Source organism: Patagioenas fasciata, chromosome 6 (assembly GCF_037038585.1).
Source record: "Patagioenas fasciata isolate bPatFas1 chromosome 6, bPatFas1.hap1, whole genome shotgun sequence".
Classification (NCBI taxonomy): Eukaryota; Metazoa; Chordata; class Aves; order Columbiformes; family Columbidae; genus Patagioenas; species Patagioenas fasciata.
The window spans coordinates 24,246,059-24,269,436 of NC_092525.1; the positions used below are offsets into that span (position 1 = coordinate 24,246,059).

Sequence of the window (23,378 nt, forward strand, 5' to 3'; positions counted from 1 at the left end):
ATGGATTTCTGCGAACCCTGGTAGAGCTTGAGCAGGTAGGAACAGGCAGGTGTGTTGCGCTGCCGGAGCACTCAGGGTGAAACTAGCTGGCATGGTGCCCTCCAGCAGCACTGTGTACCCGCATACCCTTGGCTTTTCCAGGGAAGGCTCCTGCCTGAGCCCCTTGTCCTGAATTGTGGTGTCCTGATGCCCTCGCCAGAGCAGCTCTGCACCTCCTCTCCTGTTCGGGAGGGGAGACAGTGCTCCTCTGGCTCTTCTGCTCCCAAGTCCCACCACAGCCCCTGGAGTAGGGGGACGCAACCTCCCACTTCCCCGCAGCCGCCTGGGGAGGGATTTTCCCTTGCAAGGCTGGGAATGGGGCCCAAACTGCTCCCCCTGGGGGCGTCATGAAGTCCCCCAAGTGCCACAGTGGCTGTTGGGCACCCCTGGGCTCAGCCGAGCGCTCAGCTCCACTGGCAGCATGCCTGGGAAGCCAGAGCCACACGGGGGGTCCTGGCTGGTGCGGTGGCTGCTGCTGGCTCGCCACGGGCCAGCTGGGCTGTGTGTGGCCCAGGCAGGCTGGCGGCCGTGAGTCCCGGGGGAGATGGATTGGGCTGGGGCCAGAGCAGACGCGAGGAGCTGGTGCAAGTATGTGGGTGGTCTGCGCCACCGCCTGCCCCTGCCCACCGACTCTGCGGCCCCCGGGAGCCACCGCCCTGGGGAAAGGACATCTCTGCTCCCTGCAGAGTGAGCAGGCACCCCCAAAGCTACTCCTCCTTGGCATGGGCAGCAGCAGGAGCACACATGTCCCACGTCGGGGGGATGCACATGGCCCCAGGACCAGCGCCGGAGGGGATGAGGGGCTGCATGATGAGCCTGGGGGGATCACCGCTCCAGTTGGCTCCTTGGGCACTTGGGAGGGTGCAGGGGAGGTGTTTGCTTTGGGCTTTTGGCTTTGTTTGCACACCAACACCTTTGCATGAGGTCCTGGGATAGAGCGACGCAGCGCTGGCTGCTGGCAAGTTGTTTGAGCACCAGTTCCAGGTAGCAGGAGAGTTGGAGCAGAGCCGGCCGGTGTTTGTGCCGGCATGCACGTAGGGCAGCCTGGGCACAGGCAAGGGCTTCCCCCGGCCAGCTGAGCTGGGACAGCAGGGTGCAGAGCCCTGGGGTGGGCACCACATCCACCTGCTCCTGCCTGCCCTCAGTTGGGTTTGTCTGGGGCTGGGAGTCTGGTGAGGGTTTGGGGTTTGGGGGCCTGGGAGCAGGGCTGCAGCCCTGGGGCGGGTGCCTTTACCAGTGGAGAGAGCTCCGTGTGCAGGAACGCTTTTTGGGGGCTGCTGGCCTGCTCCAGGGGTGCTGCTTCCCTGCCACAGTGGTGTGGGTTCTGGTATAATATACAACTAAAACACTAGTCTTCAAGAACATTGGTTTTGTTTTTTAAATGGTGTTTTTAGCTATTGCACAAAAATTAATTATTATTATTTTCTCCCTGCCGTGTTGTGTAGCTGGTGGTCGCGGTGCCAAGCCAGTGCCTGGAAATGATGTAAAACCCTGCACTCGGTGTGCAGTTTGGGGAGCCAGAGCGCTTCTTCTGTGCCACATGCCAGGGCAGGTCGGTGTCCAGCCAGTGTCCTTGCTGCGTACGCCCGGCACCCTCCCACCAGGGGCCCGGAGTGGGGCAGCCTGTGTGGGAGCCCAAGCACCTCATTTTTGGAATGTCCTGTTTGGCCTTTGCACCCCACGGTGTGGGAGGAGGGTGCTGGAAGCGTGTGCCGTCCCATGGCTGTGGAGGTGAGTGCCAGAAAGCAAAACGATGCCTGTTGCTTTAAGTACCCTCACTGGCCATGGGGATTTTTTTTTTTTTTTTTTTTTCTCTCGCACTATGAATGGGTTTTGCTGTAAATTATAGCTTTGCGCACATTCCCTCGGGCTGAGGAAAATAACCTCCGCCAAAAAGCCAGCCTGGATTGGTGACTGGCTCCCCCTCTCCGCTCCCTAATTGAAACCAAATGTGCAAGATGTAGGATTGTGGGATTTCTGGCTGGCTCCCAGGAATCTGCAGAATGTGAACGCGCTCCCAGAGGCATCTTGCATCAGCCCGGGGAAGTTCGCTCCTCGCCTGGCTCCCTCAGCCCGGGCGAGGGGCGAGGAGCCCACCCGCCGTCACCTCCTCGCTCCGGTGAGTCACTCTTGGGTGCGCAGGGAGGCGTTTGTCACCTCTTGGCTTGGGATTCTGGGGGGATATGGAGTCAGCCATGCTCCATGCCGGAGCTGAGGCAGAAGGGCTGGGGTGTGGGTCTGCCTGGGAAGGTGCTGGGGCAGCAGCAGGATAGTGTCCCCACTTGAGGAGGTGACGTTTGGCCCCTTCTCTCTATTTTTCCCTTCGTTGCCAGCGTTTCCCCCCCGTGTCTCATGCCAGGCCAGCATTTCCTGGTGTCTCTCCTTGGCTCCTGCCTATGTGTCTGTTGGCAGAGCTGGCGGCAGTGCTGACCAGCCAGAGAGGCTCTGCTGTCCCCAGGGTCCCCCAGCCAGGCACCAGGTCACACTGGGGAGGGGACATGGCCACCAGTTTGGTGCTCCTCAGCATCCTGCCCCCCATCTTGGTGCTGGGGACCTCCTTGTGGCTTCCCGACCCCGCACCGTGGCAGGGCGATACTGTGCACTGTGGCACGGAGCAGGGCTGCAAGTTCTCAGCTGACAGGGGTTGCTTGCTGGGTGCAGCACCCGCAGGACCATGTCCCCAGGTCCCATGGCCGTGGGCTGTGCCACTGGCAGGTCTTTCCAGGGCAGCTGACATCTGCGGGGTCACTCCGGCTGCTCCTCACACCCTGTATGGCTGTGATGCTCTCAGCTGAACCAGCCAGCCCATGGCTGGGGACATGCTTGCTGCTGTAGAAAATGGGGCTACATCCAGCCCCGAGAAGGTCTAAAATGGCATTTTTGGCAGGGAATTGGGACTACGGGTTCCGACATGCTGCACTGCACTCCCGCCGAGGCTGTGCCGATGGCGCAGCATGCTGGGGGCTGTAGTGCCAGCTGGGATGGGCGTCCCAAACCCCCTTACCAAAACACAGTATGCTTTGGGTCATGGCCTGGGGTCACAGTGAGTGTCTTGCTTGCTCGAGGACGTGGCCTCAGCATGTACCACCCATCACCATGCCAGCAGGAAGGGAGCCCCCAGCCTCATGCCGGGATGGTGTCTCTGCAACAGGAGCCCTGGTGGACCTGGTGATCACAGGGCGTGAAGGCTGTTGCCATCCAGCTCCCTCCCTGCAGATGATGCTCCTCTGGTGCTGGTGGGGATGGTGGCACCCACCTGGGCAGCGAGCTGGGGACCTCACCAGCTGGAGTGGATTGGGGGTGAGAGGGACCACGGCTCGTGTGGGGGTTGACTTCGGACGAGTATGGATTTAATTTTTTCCTGCTAACTTTCCCTGGTGATTTCAGTAGAATAAGAAAGAAGGCAAATGAGACAATAAAAAAAAAAAAAAAAAAAAAAAAAAAACCAAAAAACCAGCGGTCAAGGGAAGCTCCAAAGCTCAGGCGCCACCAGGGAGGAGCTCCAAAAACTCTCTGCACTAAAAATTTCCAGTGATTGAAAGTTTTCGGCAAACAGTTTCAGACAAAACGTTGCAAAGCCATCCCTTTTGCAGGGCTGGTGGAACAAAAAATGATTTCCATTTGGGTTGTGCCAATACTTTTCAACTCGTTTGACCATATGTCTCTTAGCCCCCCAGCCATGACACCTGAGTCACCATCTCCTGCACTGTCCCCCAGCCCTGCTTCACCAAGGAGGGATGAGCTATTCACAACGGCTGTGTGGGGATAATTTTCTATATTAAACTAAATGTTAATGCATTCCCTGCAGGAGATCATGGCATCTGGTATCCTGATGTTTAAAGAGTTTACTCAGTCTGCAAGAATAGTGGGAAAAAATATCCCTGGATGTTTTTCGGAATGCAGAAGGAAATTAAGATTTTAATGTTGGAGGAACTGGTCATCATCAAACAGAGGCGCATCATGCATGCTTCTCAGAGATGCAGATGAAATTCTCAGTTGCAGCTGAATTAGTTTCAACTAATTAAACTGGGACTAGAGGGGGAAAAAAAAGGCAACCACATATGTGCTTTAAAAAAAAAAATAAAAAAAGAGGGGAAAAAAAATCACCTTAAGTTCAGGTGTTTATTTGTTCCTCCTGCAGAGGTGGTGGTGTTTAGCAGAGCTCCCAGGGAACCCAGCAGTGCAGTGTGGGGTGCAGAGAGCCTCTAGCAGGGTGCGGTGGCAGCTCCCAGGGCTTTGCACCCTGTTTGGGTGCTGGCACGTTCACAGCCAGCCTGCCTTGCTCCTGCTGTCCTCAGCCCTGGTTCTGTCACCAAGCAGGGCTATATCCAGCGTCCCCCAGCTGGGCTCTGCATTATGGGGATATCTGCCGTGTGGTAGCTGGTTCAGGATGGGTTCGGGCTTTCACTTGGTGGTGGGCTCAAGGCTGTGGGTCACCGTGTGGCGTTGGGAACACAAGCAGACACCCACCTGTGGGGTCACTGGTGTTGGGCAAGCTTGGAGCCCATCAGCCCAGCCATCCCTGATATGGTGGGACGTGGCTGAGATTTACCATGGCACTCCAGTGTAGCCAGGAACTGTGATCCCGTTAACCCCTAGGTTAGTAAGTTGTTCCTGTAAAGGTTAATGTATATGTAAACTAAATTAAAATAGCCCTTTTTTTTTTTTAATAGAAAGAGGGCTAGTCTGCATCCAGTGCTTGTGCAAAGGGCTGTCCCAGGAGGCCAAATGTCCCCTTGGCAAATAAGGGAAGGAGTAGCCCAGTGAGCCTGGGGCAGGACTGGTGACATTTAGGGGTGTCCCTGGTGCATCGCCTGTCAGGGGGATGTGGTGGTTCCACAGAGGTGTGTGGGTGCAGGTGGAGCTGCTTGGGCTCTGTGGGTTCCTGGAGCCAAGGGCTGGCCAGAGCTGGGGCAATGGCCACTACCCTGCAAAGAGACTGTGGTGGCAGTGCTGACTTGGAGGACAGCATGTCCCAGGGATGGAGGGATCCTCTGGTGCCATGGGCTGCACCCTGCTCTGAGGAGCCCGGCCAGCACTGGCACTTTTTCTTCTCTCGCTGCAACGTGAGCCACATTGCCAGGACCCCCAGGTCCTCTGCAGCCCCATCCCATGCTCCCCTAGAGGCAGCGAGTGCAGTCTGGCTCCGTGCCCTCTGTCACACCTTTCTATGTCACTCATCTCGAGATCCGCTACACCATAGAGGACTGTCACAATAAATATGCTGTAAATCTCAGGCGATTATCTGCTATTATCTCTCCTGAGCCAGAAGGCAGGGAAACTGTGTGTTGCAACGTGCTATTATTTTGTTGTATGATGAGGTTGTGCAACATCTTGCTTTCAAAGCCATCCAAGGGCGGGTGGCCCAGCTGGAGCCTTTCTGCCCGTCAGTGGAGCCGGATGGCGCCAGCCCCAGCTAGAGCCCTGGGAGGCTGGTGTGGGTCCCGTGGCCTTTCCATGCAGATGACTCCAGGGACGTGGCAAAGCCATGTTATCTGTCTGTGCTGGGCCTGTGTCGGCACAGCACTGTGATGCCATGGCTCCTGGGGATGGTGGTGGTGGAGGGGTGGGACACCAGGGCCCCCTTTGGCCACCATCACAGATGTGAGGCTTGGGGCTCTGCTCCTCCTCCAAGGCTGATGTGGGGACACAGGGTTTCATGCAGGGGAAGCCCTCCTGTCCTTGGCTGGCCACCCCATGCAGGACTGGCATTTTCATGCAGCTCATCTGCCTCAGCATGACGAATCCTGTCTCTGTTTCCGCAGGACAGCCAACATGCTGGCCACCCCCAGACCAGCCCTGCTGTTGCTGCTGCTGCTGCTGCATGTCCCATGGGCTGCAAGAGCACAGGTCAACCCGGGTAAGTGAGATGGCAACCAGTTGGGTGCAAGAGCCATGAGGCGTGTGTGTCCCTGGGTTGTACTCCTGCCAGCGTGTTCAAGCTTGGGCTCACATTAGCTCCAACATCTCCAGGACTTTCCCAGCTCTGGGAGCAGCGTGTGATGGGCCCCAAGCCCATGTAGGCACTCTGCTGTCCCGCATGTGTCTTGGACACGGCCAGTGACCCAGAGAGCATCCTCTGTGTGCCATCGGAGCCCATCCTGGCACCTGTGGGCTGGTGGGGTGTTGGGGCACAGGCAAAGTGCTGCAGCTGCCTCTCATTGGGGCCCTTCTCCACCAGGGGTTCATCAAGCCCACTCAGTTTTGAGGCTGTGGCATGCAGAAGGCAAGGTACTGGGTATTGTTTTCTGCCACTGGGACCTGCTTTCTTTGGTGGTTTTGCAGAAAACCAAGGTTGGCTTTAGTAAAGCAACTTGACTAGGTGCCTGGCTTCTGCTCAGAAACCACAACACTGCACCAGACATCAGTGAGAGAAGTGTATTTAAATGTTTTTTTTTCTCCAGGGCTCAGCCCCCTCCTGCACTACAAGGGTGGACACAGAGCCCACACTCCTTCCGCGTGTTGGGGTTTCCCTGGGGCATCCCTGTGACAAGTCCGTTCAAAGGCTATTTCCATCATGGGAAGAATTTGCTGGGTCTTCCCCAGAGGTTGTGTGGGGCTTAGGGAAGCAATCCTGTTTATTTTACAGCCATCCACGGCTGATAGTGTTGTCTTTGCCTGGCTAGGATGGTTATTATCTAAGGCAAAAGAACTGGGCTGGCTCCATGGTCGGCAAGAATTAAATGGGAATTGAGTGTGAGCTGCGCTCTGCAGAACATCGCAAGTGGGAGGGCTGGAGACAAGATAAGGTGCTCCCCACTGTCATAATACTCATGCTGAAGATGTGCCCATCCCTCTGTCAGACGCAGGCAAAGGTCCCTGTGGGATGGGAGCAGGCTGCTGGGCAGCACCACATGCTGGGACACAGGCTCGTGCTGACACAGGACCAGGCGAGGCAGAGGCCATGGGGGAAGGAGGCAGCCCCGGCACCTCTTCCTCACCCGGGCCCTGCCGTCTCGGGGCGGGCATCTGATTGGGGCGGTGTGCGGGGGGAGCCGTGTGGTCTGGGGCCGGTGGCCAGACAGCAAACACGGCCAAACAAGCCGGCCTTTCAGCAGCTCTCTTGGCAGCCAGGCGTGAAAAAAAAACTCCTGGGAAGTGGCATGGATGCGGTGCCGGGGGAGCCGGCTGCTGCTCAGGGATGCAGCCTGCCTGCAACCCTGGGTACTTTTCCACTGGCAGCCGGGGCAGGAGCAGGGCTGGCAATGAGAGCCACGGGGCCAGTGGAGAGGGTGAGTGCCTGCCTGTGTCACTTGTTCCCCCAGAGAAGTGGGGAGAATAGCAGGATGGCGTTGCTGAGAACAGGTTGCTGCAGGAGGGGTTTTGGGCGAGCAGCCTCTGGGTGCCCACAGAGTGAGCATGGGGACAGCAGTGCCAGCCCACAGGCTCTCCCGGTGCCACAGCCAAAATGCGTGCCAGCCAGGCTGCAGGATCTCCGGGGATGGGGACCAGGTGCGTCCAGCAGCCCTTAGAGCTCTGTCCCCCCTTGCTCCCAGCTTCATTTCCAGCTGAGCTGGCACCCGTTTCTGGCCAGGGCTCCATTTGTCCGGGCAGGTGTCTGCCTGTGCAGCACTGTCCCCTCGTGTTTCATCTCCCCTTCATCAGCCATCGGGACGGAGAGCACTGCGCCTGCGGTGCCCATGGTGCTGTGGATGTGCCCTGGCGCTGCCATGCCATATTCCAGCATGTGTCTAAGCTGTATCTCATTGCAGCGGTGTGCCGGTACCCCTTGGGAATGTCAGGTGGGCACATCCCCGATGAGGACATCTCAGCCTCCAGCCAGTGGTCCGAGTCCACAGCTGCCAAGTATGGACGGTGAGTGTGGGTACCGTCCTGTGACAGCGTGGCAGGGTCTGGGCTGACACAGAGGGGAAGAAGGGGGATCATGGGGCTGGCTTTGGCTGCCTGCAAGTGTCTCTTCTGCCCTGGGTTCACAGGCTGGACTCAGAGGATGGTGACGGTGCCTGGTGCCCTGAGATCCCGGTGGAGCCTGATGACCTGAAGGAGTTTCTGCAGATAGACTTGCATGCCCTGCACTTTATCACACTGGTGGGCACCCAGGGCCGCCACGCTGGGGGCCATGGCAACGAATTTGCCCCCATGTATAAGATCAACTATAGCCGGGACGGCACCCGCTGGATCTCCTGGAGGAACCGGCATGGGAAGCATGTGAGGAGGCGAGCAGGGGCTGCTCTGGGAGGCAGTGGGGGGGCTCTGCCTGCCTGTCCCCACCACACTTCTGTCCTCTCCCCAGGTGCTAGATGGAAACACCAACCCCTATGACATTGTCCTCAAGGACCTGGAGCCGCCCCTTATCGCCCGTTTTGTCCGCTTCATTCCCGTCACTGACCATTCCATGAACGTCTGCCTGCGTGTGGAGCTGTATGGCTGCGTCTGGCTGGGTGGGTGGTGGGGTCCTGTGTCCTTCCCCATGTCCCCAGAGCCCGGCTGGAGGGTGTCCATCTCTCTGGAGGTCGTCCGTCCCACCAGGGGCTGGCAGAGCTCACTGGCAGAGGGGTGTACGGCACAGGCAGCCGCTCATCCTCCACTCCCCACAGATGGGCTGGTGTCCTACAATGCACCAGCTGGGCAGCAGCTCGTCCTTCCTGGTGGCACCGTCATCTACCTGAATGACTCGGTGTACGACGGGGCATTCGGGTACAGGTGAGGACGAGGTGGGCTTGCGCACACGGTGCTGTGCCAGGCAGGAAGGGATGGGGTGTTTCATTCCTGCATTTGCAGGCTGGCGTGCTGATCCACAGCTGAGCAAATACTTGAGGTCTCCCCAAAGCAGGAGACATGGCCAGGTCTGGGAGGCTGCACGTGGTGACAGGGATAGCATGATGGTGGCAGCACTCTCAGCCCTTCTCTTAGATATACACTAACTGTATCGCATATTCAGCATCCTGCAGCCTTTTCCAGAGAGAATCTTGAGAAGCACAAAAAAATCCCGTATAAGTTTCCCGTGAGCTGTGAGGAGCTGCTGGGGAGGGTGCTGCTGGGTGCTGGCACGTTTGGGAGGTTGGCAAGAGTCATGCTCCCTTTCCCCCTCACACGTGCCAGCATGACAGAGGGCCTGGGCCAGCTGACGGATGGGGTGTCAGGGCTGGACGACTTCACGCAGACCCACGAGTACCACGTCTGGCCGGGCTACGACTACGTGGGCTGGCGCAACGAGAGCACCACAGGCGGCTACGTGGAGATCACCTTCGAGTTCGACCGCATCAGGAACTTCACCGCTATGAAGGTCCATGTGTCCCCCACTCTGTCCCCTGACCCCATCCCCTGCCATGTCTGCGCTGACAGGCTGCCCCACAGGTCCACTGCAACAACATGTTTGCCAAAGGGGTGAAGATCTTCAAGGAGGTGCAGTGCTACTTCCGTGCTGACACCAGCGAGTGGGAGCCCAGCACCGTCTCCTCAGTGCTGGTGCTGGACGACGTGAACCCCAGTGCCCGCTTCGTCACCGTTCCCCTGCTCCACCGCATGGCCAGTTCCATCAAGTGTCAGTACTACTTTGCTGACGCCTGGATGATGTTCAGTGAGATCACCTTCCAGTCAGGTATCTGCCACCACGAGCCCTGCAGGGGGATCAATCCTTTCTGGGTGGGAATGTTTTGAGGAGGGAGTGGGGCTGTGAGTCACCCACATCCCCACCCTGATGCCCTCCTCTTCTCCCTTGCCAGATGCAGCCATGTACAACAACTCGGTGGCCCCTCCAGAGGTGCCAGTGGTCCCCACCACAGGTAAGGTATCAAAAAGCACATCACCCTGAGCTGGACAGGAGCTGGGGTCACCTCCCTGTGAGGTGACGCTCTGGGGCGGTCTGCCCCATCCCGTGGAGGAAAGGGGCATGGGCTCTTCACTTGCCCTGGTGTGACCGGTTCCTGGTGTCCCCTTCTCCTGCCAGACCCCACGCTCAAGATCGATGACAGCAACACCCGCATCCTGATTGGGTGCCTGGTGGCAATCATCTTCATCCTGGTGGCCATCATCGTCATCATACTGTGGCGGCAGTTCTGGCAGAAGATGCTGGAGAAGGTGGGCGAGGGCAGGGTGGCTGGCAAAGTGTCCTGAAACAGTGGGCTTGTCCCAGGCAGGTTCTCCTGGTTGCTCAGCGCAGGGAAAGTAGAGACCGTGCAGAAACTGAGGCTTCCTTCCCCTCCTCAGGAAGGTTGTGTTTTCGACCCGTTTCCCAAGCACAGGGATTCAGCTGAGCAGGACATTGACTTTGGGACCTGCCTGCTTGTCCATCCCTCTGTCCCAAAGTTAGGTTGGGGAAAAAGAGCCCAAGGGGGTCTCACTGCAGCCTCTGGCTAGCTGAGGGCAGTCACGGAGGTGATGCACCCAAACTCTTCTCCATAGAAAAGAGGGGGGGACACAAGGACAAGTACCTTCCCCAGACAGCTGCTGCAGCCCTGGGACAGGACACCAGAGTGTGGGGCTTGGGGTGGGCACAGCCACAGTGCCACAGAGCACAGGAGATCCTGAACTGCCAGTGCTGTGCGCCAATCTCTTCTCTCTGGCAACCAAGGACAGAACCCAAGGGGATGTCAGGAAAATGTGCCAGGAGAGGTTTAGACTGGACATTAGGAAAAGATTCTTCACCCAGAGGGTGGTGGAGCACTGGAACAGGCTCCCCAGGCACGCATCTTTCAATAAGAGACTGGACAATGTGCTCAGACACATGGTGCAAATTGTGGGGTTGTCCTATACAGGGACAGGAGTTTGACTCTATGATCCTTGTGGGTCCCTTAGAACTCAGGACATCCTATGATTCTATGACCCTCTGTCCCAGCTCTCTCCTCTCTCACAGGCATCACGGAGGATGCTAGATGATGAAATGACTGTCAGCCTCTCCCTGCCCAGTGAATCTAGCATGTTCAACCACAACCGCTCCACCTCCTCCAGCGAGCAGGAGTCCAGCTCCACCTACGATCGCATATTCCCCCTGGGCCCTGACTACCAAGAGCCCTCCCGCCTGATTCGCAAGCTGCCCGAGTTCACCCCGGGAGAGGAGGAGACAGGTGAGAGCTGGGACACCCTGCGTGCTGGGAGCCAGCCACCATGCACTGAGCCCAGTGCAGCCCCAGCCCAAACTTTTGGCCAACCTCCAAATATTCTGGCACAGAGGGGTGGGGGGAATGTTGCATGATCTATGGTGCATCCCCCTGGAAGCTCACAGAAAGCCTGTGACCAAGAGCAATCACCAGTGTCCACGCTGGGCTGAACTGTGACCCCACCACCATTGTTGGGATGCTCCAGCCTCTTTTCCTCAGTAATCTGGAGGTCAAGCACTGGTCCCTGCTCACTGGCACTTGGAGCTGGGTTGGTGCATCTGTTGGTGATGCGGAAGGAGTGGAGCAACCTGTGGTGCTGCAGGAGCCCAGCCATTCTGAGGCAGCGCAGGGGCTCTGGGGAGGACAGGGACAGAGAAGCCAGTGGCTCGAGCATGAGGGGAGCTGAGAGGAGGACACCCACAGCAGGCCTGGCCCCACTGTCTCCCCACAGCCTGCAGTGGCCCTGTGAAGCCATCCCAGGCCAGTGTCCCCGAAGGTGTCCCCCACTACGCTGAGGCTGACATCGTGAACCTGCAGGGAGTGACGGGTGGCAACACCTACTCGGTGCCAGCCCTCACCATGGACCTGCTCTCCGGCAAGGACGTGGCTGTTGAGGAGTTCCCCAGGAAGCTGCTGACCTTCAAGGAGAAACTGGGGGAAGGCCAGTTTGGGGAGGTGAGTTGGAGCTGAACTTGCTCTGAGCAGGGCTTGAGCAAGGCTCCTCATTGTTGATGGGTGCCAGGGGACATCATCAGTCAGCAGAGGTAATGGTGCCTGTTGCTCCCCTCTAGGTTCACCTCTGTGAAGTGGAGGGGATGGAGAAGTTCATGGGCAAGGACTTTGCCCTGGAGGGCTTGGACACCAGCTCCAACCACCCTGTGCTGGTGGCTGTGAAGATGCTGCGAGCAGATGCCAACAAGAACGCCAGGTAGGGGACCAAGGAGGGTGCATGCACCCTGGTATCGCCCACCATGCAGAGCTCCCAGGAGAGCTGGGACGCTTGCAAAGTGTCCCCTGCCTCTGACAGCCAGGTGTGTGGTCCTCACAGCTGCACCAAGCATGTTCAAGCCATTTGGGGATGCTGGGCTGCTGCAGTTCGGGACCCTTGATCCTTTTTGGTTCTAACCTGCTCCCCAGTGCCCCATCTTCCTACTGAGTCCACCACAGAGCCATGTGCAGATTAGCCTGGCCTCCCCCTCATGGCCCCTAGTACCAGTGGAAGGGACTCATGGCTCCCTCGGGCAGACAGGTGGCATGCTCAGCCGGTCCATGCCCCTCCGGGTCTGTCTATCCGATCCATGTGGTTTCTGTTCCGGAAAGGAATGATTTTCTGAAGGAAATCAAGATCATGTCGCGGCTGAAGGACCCCAACATCATCCGGCTGCTGGCGGTGTGCATCACAGATGACCCACTGTGCATGATCACTGAGTACATGGAGAATGGAGACCTCAACCAGTTCCTGTCCCGCCAGCAGGCAGGCAGCCCCCCTGCCGGCCATGCACCCACCATCAGGTAGTGCTGCCTGGGATGGGCAGGGACAGTCAGGGCCGCCTGGGATGGGCAGGGACAGGAAGGGGTGCCTGCTCCACTCATCCCTCCTGGCTGCAGATTGTCCCACTCAGGGCTGTGCCCTACTTGGGGCCATGCCCCCATGGCTACCACCCTTCCTGGCGCCTCAGTCCTCCCATGTCCCTCCTCGGCAGCTACAGTGACCTGCGGTTCATGGCCACCCAGATCGCCTCTGGCATGAAGTACCTCTCCTCCTTGAATTTTGTGCACCGAGACCTGGCCACGCGCAACTGCCTGGTGGGGAAGCAGTACACCATCAAGATAGCTGACTTTGGCATGAGCAGGAACCTCTACAGTGGGGACTACTACCGCATCCAGGGGCGGGCAGTGCTCCCCATCCGCTGGATGTCCTGGGAGAGCATCCTGCTGGTATGCTGTAGTGGGCACTGACAGGGTCCTGGGACTGCTTGCAGCTTCTTCTCCTCGGGCTGGGGAGTGCAGAAGGGATGGAGAAGTCCGTCCTCCCTGGAGCCCAGCTTTGGGGTGGGGCATGCAGCCATGGGAGCAGCAGGAGGCAGGAGCAGTAGCACCTTTTTGAGGTGGGATGGGGCGGGGGGACTACGGTGAACTTTGGCAACCCGGTGCCCAACCTTTGAGCAGGATGCTTGACAACCCCTCCTGGCTGTGGTCAGACCTAGAAGAGGGAGCAGGGTTAGGTTTTATCTTTGCAGGGAGCTGGGTCCTTACTGAGCCCCAGATCTCAGAGCTGTCTCTGCAAGCTGGACCTGGAGCTCACCAGGCTCTGACTTTGGGCAGAGAGTAGGTCTGTGGGACCAAGTCCTGCTCTGGGCCCAGATCTAGAAGCTGAAGCATCCAGGAAGAAGTTTTGAACCCCAGGCACATGGGGCTTATAAAGCAGGATGGGGTAATGCCCATAACCAACCCTGCTCTCTATTCCCTTCCGTCAGGGCAAGTTCACAACAGCCAGTGACGTGTGGGCATTCGGTGTGACATTGTGGGAGACCTTCACCCTCTGCCGGGAGCAGCCCTACTCCCAGCTGTCTGATGAGCAGGTCATCGAAAATACCGGCGAGTTTTTCCGGGACCAAGGCCGGCAGGTTGGGATGGGATGGGGTGGGATGGGATGGGATGGAATGGGATGGGACAGGCAGCGGTGCGCCTGGGACACCAGGGCACCTGGGAGAAGGTTTTAAGGTGACCGGATAGGGAGCTTGGCTATGGAGGGGTTACGGAGCAGGAATCCCCTGGGAAGGAGTCCTGGTGAAGGGCCTGATATGGAAAACCCTGTACTTCACACAGTCCAAGGCACTACTTGCCTGCTGACCCCTTTCCAGCCTCTAGCCAGGCTGGCAGACATGAACTGCTGTCCTCAGCCCCCTCACCATGCTGTCTGGGGCCCCCTTGCCCCTGGACACACAGCAGCACAGCCCCCTGCCCCAGTGCACAGAGAAATGGGCTCCCCAGGAGCAGTTTGCATTTTGGTTTCTGTGGCGGTAACTCTCTCCCTTTGTCATCTTTGCCTTTTGTTTTGAAGACCTACCTTCCCCAGCCTGCACTTTGCCCTGACTCAGTCTATAAGCTAATGCTCAGCTGCTGGAGACGGGACACTAAAGATCGTCCCTCCTTCCAGGACATCCACCGCCTTCTCCAGGAGTCAACCAGTGAAGAATGACCCTCTGCTTCTCCCCAGCCCAGTCCCTGTCCCACCCTATCCTCAGAGGATCCCCATACACAAACCGAAGCCACTTCACTTGGACTTAGCAATAAAACCCAGGCAGCTGGTCTTGTTCTAATTGTACAGTGAAGCCTCAGAGAAAAACCCCCGAGGGCAGCAAGGAGAGCTACAGCTTGGGATGACGCGGACCTCCCGCTCACTTGCTGACCCACGCCTGGGAGTGACGTGGGCTGAGACAACGGTTATTTATTGATGCAGCGTGTTCTCGGTGATGATGACTGGGACAGAGCAGCTTCTCTCCCCCTGTTGGAGGGGAAGAACACCAGCCAGACTTTGTCGGTGAGGAAGCTCTGGCTCATGCACAGGGCAGGTGCCTGAGGAAGGGATACATGTGGGTACCTGCCTGCTGGAGCAGGGACTGTCCAATGGCCACAACCTGCTTGAGGAGGGGCCAGGAGTTGCCACTAGCTTACAGTGGGCTGTGCAACTATAGGGTGAAAACAAAAACTCTCTGGACCTTTTGGGCTTTGGACATGCCACATGGAGGGGCAGGAAGCCTTATCCCTGCCTGCAAGAACCTAGTTGCACAGGGAGAAGTCCAACTGTGCCCCTGGCTCCTCGCCTGGCTGCTGGAGCAGTTGATGTGCTCAACTGTTGCTTCTCTGTGTCAGCCGGGGAGGAGTGGGCATGAGAGGAGCACTGAGGAGACCTCCTCTCACCCACCACAGCCGTTCCAGAGCTGCTCAGCTGCCCGCAAAATGCATTTTGGATGCCCTGCGGGTGCTGCATGATAGTGGGATGTTAGCACCTTTCTCCTGCAAGGGAAATCTCCAAGTCCTCCTATCCCAGGGTTGACCTGCATCTTCACCTGCCATCAGAGGAAGACAGATAGCTGAGCTTTCGATGCTGCTGCCTGATGCCCAAACCTGCAGTAGCCCATGGGCAGGGAGCAGAAACAGCCCGGTTCTCCCTGGCTCTCAGCCCAGTGGTCGCAGCTCAGCTGGAGCACCTGGACTGGACTCTCCTGCTCTGAGCATCGCACAGCAGTCTGGCACCAGTCCGTCCTCCCGGATCCAGCCGCTTCATGAGCAAACTGGGCAGGTGCCAAAGTTGCGTGCCCGCCAGGAGCCCTGGCGGGTTATCTGTCGTGCCTCACAATGGGACCTTCCTGCAGCTGGACACGAGGAACTTTTTACTTAGAGGGTACATGGACCCCTCCATACTTTTGTATGCATTAGTTCAGCGCCATCAAGTCACGCGTGGCACAGTTTACAGTATACTATTGCTAAGGTGTGTATATATTCAGTAGATGCACCTATGTATAGGGGCAAACCCGCTGAAAAGACACTTGCTACATGAATCTGGTTGCATGGTGTGCTTGTGGCAGTTCAGAAGGTGGCTCACCTCCTCTGTGGGCACCCCGGGAGCCTGGCTGGTACCCACCTGCTGGGGGGCTTTGGGGCTCCACTGTGCACCCCAAGATGCTGTGTGGGGAGAGGTCAGGGGAGTGCACACAGGTAATGGCATAAGAGATAGAGGAAGGATGCACAGAACATTGGAACAGGCTGCCCAGGGAGGTTGTGGAGTCTCCTTCTCTGGAGACATTCAAAACCTGCCTGGACACATTCCTGTGTAACATCATTTAAGTGTTCCTGCTCTGGCAGGGGTATTGAAGTAGACGATCTTTTAAGATCCCTTCCAATCCCTTACATTCTGTGACTTTGTGAAGACCTGCTGGTTGACACACAAGAGTTGCCCATCTCCTTGGTTGGCAGTGAGGGTGCTCTGAAGCTTAGCATCCATGGCAGGAGATATGACTCCAGGCAGGGACTAAAGTGAGATAGCAGGCCTGCGACAGGAGAGGGCAGGGACAGATCTCCTGCAGGACCTCCGCACCCAGACCCTCTCCAACACAGCAGCACTGGGAAACAGTAACCTGGTGGCACCTCTGCTTGGCTGCAAAAGGGATGCAAGCACAGAGCGTGCCACAGCTACCTGCGGAAAGCCTGCCTGCTGCACCTGGGCAGCACCAGGGGTGCTCCAAGGCAACGGAAGGCAGGACAAGGGGAGGGAGGGCAGACAAAGCAGCGCAAGCGCAGGAACGCGCACCCGCGCAGACCGGTGCCGTGGCCGTAGCCTACACAACGTAAGGGGGGGTGGCGTCGCGTGGTCTGTACGGCAGGGGCGTGGTCTACACGCTGTGATCTGAGGGGGCGTGTCCCGTCACGCCCCGCCCCCTCCGCTCGGCCCACCATCACGCCACAGGCTGTGCGGTCTCCGCCCCCTTCGCGCGTACCGATTGGCCGGGGCGGTGGAGAGGGGCGGGGCGTCACGTGCGGGCAAGGGTTATAGTGCGGGGCGGGCGGCAGTGGCGGCTACTGGGGAGTGCAATGGAGCGAGTGGTGCTAGTGACCGGGGCTAGTGGGTGAGCGGCGGGGACCGGGCTGGGGAGGAACCATAACCGAGAGGGCTGGGGTGGGGCGGGCTTGTTCGGGCTTGTCCCGGCACGTACCGGCACGGGTCGCCCCGCCCCGCCCCGGCTCTCCCCAGCCCTCTCGGTGCTGTACCTGACACCGTTCCGTTGCAGCGGCGTGGGACTGGCGCTGTGCCAGCGGCTGCTGGAGGAGGATGGCCGCATCCATCTCTGTATCGCCTGCCGCAACGACCAGAAGAGCGAAGCCACACGAGACCTTATCCTGGCCGCCCACCCTGCCGCTCAGGTCTCCACCGTGGAAGTGGACCTGGGTAACCTGGCGTCCGTCCTGCGTGTCGCCCAGGAGCTGCGCTGCAGGTATTGGATCTCTGTTCTCTGCCACACTTGACCCTCATCTGCCTGCATAGCGTTCCGATGGACCCCTCTGTCCTGCTACTCACTTCTGTGCTCTTCCCCACACAGGTTTCAGCGGCTGGACTTTGTCTACCTCAATGCTGGGATCATGCCCAACCCACATGTGAACTTCAAGGCGCTTTGGCGCGGGCTCCTCACTGGGTAGGAGATACTGGGGGCAGTATGGGATGCTGGCAGCATCGTGGTGGCCGAGGCATGCCTTTGTGTCCACAGCCCCAGCTTGACACAGAGCACATCCCTGTGGGGTGCATGGCCTTGTGTGGGGTGGGCTTGGCAGCTGGGTGAAGTGCTGGGGTGCTCTGAGGAACCCTGCGCTTCTTCTCGTTCCCGGTGTGGGTTCCATTGCGTGCCAGTATAGGGCACCCGAAGTCTGCAGCTCCTGGTGTTGCTGTAACCCAGTTGCACAGGGAGAAGTCCAACTGCGCCTCTGGCTCAGGGTTGGGTGTTGGGGAGGCGAAGTTTTCTCTTACTGGGTCTCCTTACTGTTGTTTTGGTTCCACTGTGGGTTTTCCTAGTTGTTCTCAGCTGTGGATCATGGTATTTGGTGTGGCTAGAAGCTGATGCTTATTCTATAAGCATCGTTGTTGTATAAACAACATGGGGAAGTTGAGCTAGAGAGGAAAGTGATTTGTGTTGAGTCTAATACAGTGGTTGGGATGTTGAATGTTAGACTGGTTTACTTACCCACATTAGGCTTGGCTCTAGGGCTTAGTTCCATGTTGGAGCTTGTTTTTGTTATATAAATGTGAAATGGAAAAGCAACGCTTTTTTTTTTTTTTTTTTTTAAATGGTGTTTTACTGTGGTGCTCTAGTCAGTATTGAGGCACTTGTGAATAAAGGGGCTGGGACACTCTGTAAACTTTTTCCAACCATTTTTTCATGTGTCATTAGGGCTTTTTGAGGTGTAAAGTAGGGAGTCTGTATGGAGCCTGTGAGGTGGGGGATTCTCCTGAAGGGCTGAAGCCGGGCACATTAGATGTCTACTGGCAATGTTCCTGCCTAACTCCTGTCTTTGGCTTCCAGGAAGCTGCTTCACATGCTGACCACTGCGGAGGGCGTAATGACCCAGACGGACAGGCTTAATGGAGATGGACTGCAGGAGGTGTTTGCTACCAACCTGTTTGGACACTTTATCCTGGTAAGGCTGCATTTGAAGATTGAGCCCTTGGTCTGGTGGTTGATGTGGGTAGAGATGGGTACAGGTAGGACTGATTAATCAGTTCCGTCATCCTGGTTTGGATGCTGACGCAGGCTGCAGCCTGATGGGTGAGGAATGATAAGGCAAAAGTCTCGAGTTTTGTTAAAATAGCAATAAATGGTGATAGCTGTTGCAAGGGATAATACAATCTTGAGGTTACTCTAGTTAGTGAATAGAGGTAAACCGTTCTCTTTGTCCAGGGTGAATGCCAAGACTTGGCTGTATTAAATTCTGAGGTGTTTAACTGAGATGTGCAAGAGAATAGTGGCTGCTTGTAAATGCTCCTGGTGGACCTTGGGCTGAAGTTCTTCTACCTGAGCAGCAGCTGCTTCTGGCTAGTTTAGTGAAGATTAGCCAAGACTAGGAAAGCTTTTAAGAACTGTAAAGCTATACTGTAAGGCTTCAAAATTACTGTGTTAACTTGTTTAACAATTCTTTTGCAGGTTCGTCAGCTTGAGTCTCTACTCTGTGGTAACGAAAAGCCTTCGCGACTCATCTGGACATCTTCCAGCAATGCCAGGGAATCTGCCTTCAGCCTCTCTGACTATCAGCATGCCAAAGGGCAGGAATCATACAGTTCTTCTAAGTATGCTACTGACCTGACGAGTGTGGTTTTGAACAGGAAATTTAATAACCAGGTAACGATGGGGTTTGTACTTGTAAAAAACCTAATGAGCTCCTACTATTTATAATTATCATTATGTTGTTGTTACCTAGTTGCATTCGTTTGAAGCAATCTGATGTGTTCGTTAATGCACTAAACACAGCCGAGGGTGAACTGGTGGTGCAGGTGGTGGAGAAGCTGCCAGAGAAATTGCTCCTGGGGTCCTTGGCCATGTGTTTTAGCTGAAAGCAGAAGTTCTTAGCAGTGATCCCTACCTTGCAAGCTCTAGCTGTCCCTTTAGACCAAAGAATTGGCCTTAAAGGGCAAAGAGCTGCTGCTTTCAGGTGTACCGGCCTACCAGAACAGGGGTGCTCAGGCAGCTTTGCCTGCAAGTACTTGAGGTGCAGGCTCTGCTCTCTCTCCTGGTGGCTCCATGCTGGTGCTCAAGCTTTCCATGCTATGATGTATGAGCGACCCACCTTCCCCATCATGGGGGACTGACGGATTTCATTGACAAATGGCAACCCCAGTCCCATTATAGTGATTACACTCTTGAAATACTTCATGAGAAAATAGTTTAGTCTTAGAAGGTTCAAGTCTTGTCTCCTAAATGTGAGGTAGCCTTTGATCTGAGCAGGCTGTAATCTGTGGAGCGACTGCTATTGCTGCTGAGCCGCATGTAGACTGCAAAGTGAAGTTGAGATGTGTTGGGAGGCTGTAACTGCTGTCTTGTGAACTTCTAATGGGCACAGATTAGACATAAACATCTCCAAATTGGGACCTCTCAGAAAGTACTACATCTAATCACTGTCTGCTTCTGGTAATTTTAGAGAGGAAAGCATCTGCTATTACCTCATCTCTATACTCACCTTCATTTTCTTGCTGACAAGTACTTGGAGGGAAGGGATATCATCCGTTCATGAAGTAATTATTGTATATTTGCAAACTGACTCAGTTTCCTCTCTCCAGGGTCTGTATTCCAGTGTCGTTTGTCCTGGTCTCGTTATGTCTAATATGACATACAGAATTTTGCCGGTTTTCCTGTGGAAGCTGCTAATGCCCATTATGTGGTTGGTAAGTGGAACTCCTGGCTAGTCGGGGGAGTTTTGGGTTGAGATCACTTGCAGTGAAGTGCATCACTGTGGAGCTATGTGCAGTGTGCTTCTGGCTCCTTGCTCTTCCTTCTGTTGGACTGGTCAGGCCAGCCCCTATGCAGAACATCCCTTTGGTACCCTGAGGCCACAATTTCCAAGCTGAGTTCCTTTTGCCCACCAGAGCGCTGGAAAGGCACCATACACAGAGCCAGTGTTCAGCCCTTCAGTTGTAGCAGTGTTTGTCAGGGCTGCCCTTAGAAAGTTTGCCAGCCTGTTGTGGGCTTGTAAATTCCAGTCACTGTGGTGGCAGCAGAGCTCAGGACAAATGTGTCCCCTGTGCACTGAAATGCTGTTTGTCCCTACAAAATGCTGTTTGTCCCCTCTGTGCTTTTCAGTGTTTTTATTTCCATTACTCTGGAAAGCAAAGCCTCCTGCTCTCTATTGCCTCTTCCCCTGCTTTCCCAAAACTTCGCTTGCCTTTCTTCTGCTAGGGTTCAGCTTTTCAGGTTCCCTACAGCTCTGTCCCTGAAGGCTGACAGCTCTGAGCTTTGGTGCTGGCACTGCAAGGTTGGCCTTTCTGCTGAAGCTGCCCCAGGTCCTGACAGGTCACGTTTCTCCTGGCTGAGGAGAGGTGGTGCCTTCTCACATGTCCTCAGCACCAGCAGTGTTGCAGACCTGCTCTGCCTGATGTGCTCTAGAGACCATTCAAGAAGAGGTGCCAGCGAGGCATTTGTGTGGCCTGTGGCCTCTTGCTCTGTGGGGGCATGGAGCAAGGCTTGCTGGTGGGTGACCCCAGAGACCAGAGTTTGTGGTGATAAAACTTTAGTTGTAAGTGTGTGGTGTTACCTGCAGTCAACTTTAAGAAGCATTTCTGCCTCTGGTAGATGATCTGTCTGCAGAGAGCTTGCCAAAGAAACCATGGGCCAAAATACAGGTTCTGTCATGTGCTTCTTTTCCACTCAGATCCGCTTTTTTGCCAAAACGTACACTCTGACACCGCATAATGGAGCAGAAGCTCATGTAAGTAGTTCACAACTTGATTTAAATATTCCCTCCTTCTGGGTAGATCTTCCAGAGTCTGCTGGTATGAACAAAGAGCCTCTCAGCAAGGCATGTGGGTGGGTGCTGTGTTTCACCCCTGAAGGGCACACAGCAGTGAGTGCTGGGGAAGCAGCTGTGACCAGGGCTGATCTGCCAAGGTGATGCTTTATGCCCTTCATCAGATGCTCATAAAATAACCAACCTCCCATCTCAGGTGGGGATAACACTGCTCTCCCTGTTGGCAGTCAAGCTGCTGTAGACATGCAGGCACAGGGAGGAGGTGAGTAATGCAGGGTGGTAAGCACAGCCGTGAGTGTGTTTAGCTGTGTTGTACTGCTTTAGTGGTTTAGCACTGGGGCATAAACATGGTTTTACTTTTGACTCAGGTAGGTCACAGCTGAGGGGAGCCAGCTGAGACCTTTTTCTCTGGATATCAAGTCTTTTTTCTGCTTGGTGAAAGGTCCTGTTGGGTGTTCTCCCGTGTCCATAGGCAGTCAGGTCCTTGGCTGCAGGCTCAGTTAGGACTGTGTGTGCAAGTCTCATACACATTTGTGCTGTTCTTCCCAGGTGTGGCTGTTCAAACAGAAGCCAGAGAGCCTGGATGCTCTTGTCAAGTACCACAGCTGTACTTCTGGACTAGGGAAGAACTATGTGGAGCCCAGAAAGGTAAATGGAGCAGCAACCTCCTGCTGTGGGGGACTTGGCTGGGATCTGCCATCTGCCTTGCATGGAATCGTTGGTGCCAAGGGTGTCCTGTGGCTGGAGGGGAAACAAGATGGTGTTGAATACTGATGTGGGGTTATTTGTGAGGCTTACTGGAGTAACTCAGGCTGGAGTCGGGAAGGCAATGGAAACAATGCACAGAACGGGATCAGTGTGTGATGATGCTTTCCGAAAATGTGTCCTGGTGATAGATGCCTTTGGCTTCCTCTCTGTGGATGTGGAAGTTCTGGAGATGCACCCAGCTTTCCTCAGCATCTGTGCTGGCTGCCACCAAGGTGATGGTCTCACAGTACTTGTTCTTAATGTCTTCCAGATGGATGTGGATGAAGAAACTGCTGAGAAATTTTACCAAAAGTTGTTGGAACTGGAGAAGGAGACTCTAGAGAAATACAGTGATCTCCTAGATTAAGTAAAGCCAGTCTCCATGGGATAACAGCCTCATTTCAGTAACATGGGCTTTCTTCATTCTGGTGCTACTCGCGATGCCTGTGGTTCTACAGGCACATGACTTCAGACCCAATCTTCCTTCTCAACAGAACGTGAACAGTTCCTGAACATGGAATTGTGAAAACTGAAGAGAAATACTTAGTCTTTTGGTATGGGATTTTTTTTTTTGGTAGAACAGTGGAGACCTGAAGTAGATGGAGACTGTCTTAATACAGGTGCAAAACAGTGTTTTGCGAAACCATGACTGAACTGTGTGTGGTTCAGGAACAGCCTCAAAATGTGTGGTTTAAATCTGGCTTAGTGCAGGAAAGGCAACAGTCTGGGGTGCTGCCCTGCACCTTGGCTCTACCAGTCTTTCTAGATGGCTTGAATGTGGCTGATCCTGAAGTACTTGAAGACTCATGTTCAGAAGAGCTGCTCTTCGTTTGTACACCAAAGCTGGGGCCAGCTTTCCAGATGTGCTCAACAAGATTGAACTTGACTGGAAGTCAGGCTCTGCACAATGTCTGAAGCCAAGCTCCTGAAGAGCTGGCCTGAGCAGTGCAATGTGTTTTTTTGTCCTATCTAACCAGACTGAAACTGTTGATGTTAACCTGGGCTCAGGACTAGTCTACTCTGTAGTGAGAGTAAGAGGTTACCATGTTGTTTTATCTATTTAACTCTTTTTATACGAATTTCCTGTACCAAGTATTCTTCCTGTTGTCTGTCTGGGGAACTTCACCAAGTACCTGGTGTACTTCAAATGCTGCAATGAATAAATGACTGGAACTGAGTTGACCTTGCTGCAGTGGTGTTTTCACTCCAGTAGCTGTCTGGCTTGCACTGGGAGGGCTGGAAGTGAGGTTGGTTTCTGTTGCCTTGCACAATGAGCCTGCACATGCTTGGGACGTATGGGGTCTCTTCTGTCATAGGAAAGCTGTTCACCACCTGTTTGGGCTCACTTCTCATTCCTTCTGGTTAATGAAAGATATGAGTGACTTCTGACTTCAGTGTGGTTTTGTGTGTTGAGCACATGTGGGTGCTTGAGACTGTTTCCCAGCCTCAGGCACTTCAGAGATGCTGATGTCTCTGGTGCTTGCTCACCCTGGTGTGTCATGGAATTACTAATTTAATGCTCCC

The 23,378-nt window shown here is 55.6% G+C and overlaps 2 protein-coding genes across 6 annotated transcripts; both read left to right on the top strand.

Moving 5' to 3' along the window:
- The first annotated feature begins 1,882 nt into the window (after nucleotides 1-1,882).
- DDR2 (discoidin domain receptor tyrosine kinase 2) lies at nucleotides 1,883-15,664 on the top strand. Of its 4 annotated transcripts, none has more exons than XM_065842100.2 (17): nucleotides 1,883-2,158; nucleotides 5,805-5,899; nucleotides 7,752-7,854; nucleotides 7,977-8,208; nucleotides 8,294-8,441; nucleotides 8,598-8,703; nucleotides 9,103-9,286; nucleotides 9,358-9,601; nucleotides 9,726-9,785; nucleotides 9,950-10,080; nucleotides 10,838-11,066; nucleotides 11,551-11,774; nucleotides 11,891-12,027; nucleotides 12,420-12,611; nucleotides 12,809-13,037; nucleotides 13,577-13,726; nucleotides 14,164-15,664. In XM_065842100.2, the coding sequence occupies exons 2-17, from the start codon at nucleotides 5,815-5,817 to the stop codon at nucleotides 14,299-14,301; spliced, it is 2,592 nt and encodes an 863-aa protein (XP_065698172.2). In that variant the 5' UTR covers nucleotides 1,883-2,158; nucleotides 5,805-5,814; the 3' UTR covers nucleotides 14,302-15,664. The 4 variants fall into 4 exon arrangements, with proteins under 4 accessions (XP_065698172.2, XP_065698174.2, XP_065698171.2 ...); XM_065842102.2 differs by having other exon boundaries at nucleotides 1,884-2,158; nucleotides 10,856-11,066; XM_065842099.2 differs by having other exon boundaries at nucleotides 1,886-2,158; nucleotides 12,803-13,037.
- On the top strand, nucleotides 15,389-23,031 carry HSD17B7 (hydroxysteroid 17-beta dehydrogenase 7). Of its 2 annotated transcripts, none has more exons than XM_065842104.2 (9): nucleotides 15,389-15,594; nucleotides 16,892-17,095; nucleotides 17,201-17,293; nucleotides 18,176-18,290; nucleotides 18,794-18,988; nucleotides 19,924-20,028; nucleotides 21,012-21,068; nucleotides 21,657-21,755; nucleotides 22,126-23,031. In XM_065842104.2, exons 1-9 carry the CDS (start codon nucleotides 15,389-15,391, stop codon nucleotides 22,219-22,221), a joined length of 1,170 nt encoding a protein of 389 aa, XP_065698176.1. In that variant the 3' UTR covers nucleotides 22,222-23,031. The 2 variants fall into 2 exon arrangements, with proteins under 2 accessions (XP_065698176.1, XP_065698177.1); XM_065842105.2 differs by lacking the exon at nucleotides 15,389-15,594 and adding an exon at nucleotides 16,625-16,729.
- Nucleotides 23,032-23,378: the final 347 nt, after the last annotated feature.

Excerpts from the sequence above, each read along its gene's own strand:
- DDR2 (XM_065842099.2), top strand. The coding sequence starts at position 5,815 with ATGCTGGCCACCCCCAGACCAGCCCTGCTGTTGCTGCTGCTGCTGCTG. Across the intron at positions 9,602-9,725 it reads TGAGATCACCTTCCAGTCAG|ATGCAGCCATGTACAACAAC; the intron begins GTATCTGCCACC and ends CTCCCTTGCCAG. Across the intron at positions 10,081-10,837 it reads GGCAGAAGATGCTGGAGAAG|CTCTCTCCTCTCTCACAGGC; the intron begins GTGGGCGAGGGC and ends CCTCTGTCCCAG.
- HSD17B7 (XM_065842104.2), top strand. The coding sequence starts at position 15,389 with ATGAGCAAACTGGGCAGGTGCCAAAGTTGCGTGCCCGCCAGGAGCCCT. Across the intron at positions 15,595-16,891 it reads TACAGTATACTATTGCTAAG|CGGCGTGGGACTGGCGCTGT; the intron begins GTGTGTATATAT and ends GTTCCGTTGCAG. Across the intron at positions 21,069-21,656 it reads ATAATGGAGCAGAAGCTCAT|GTGTGGCTGTTCAAACAGAA; the intron begins GTAAGTAGTTCA and ends TGTTCTTCCCAG.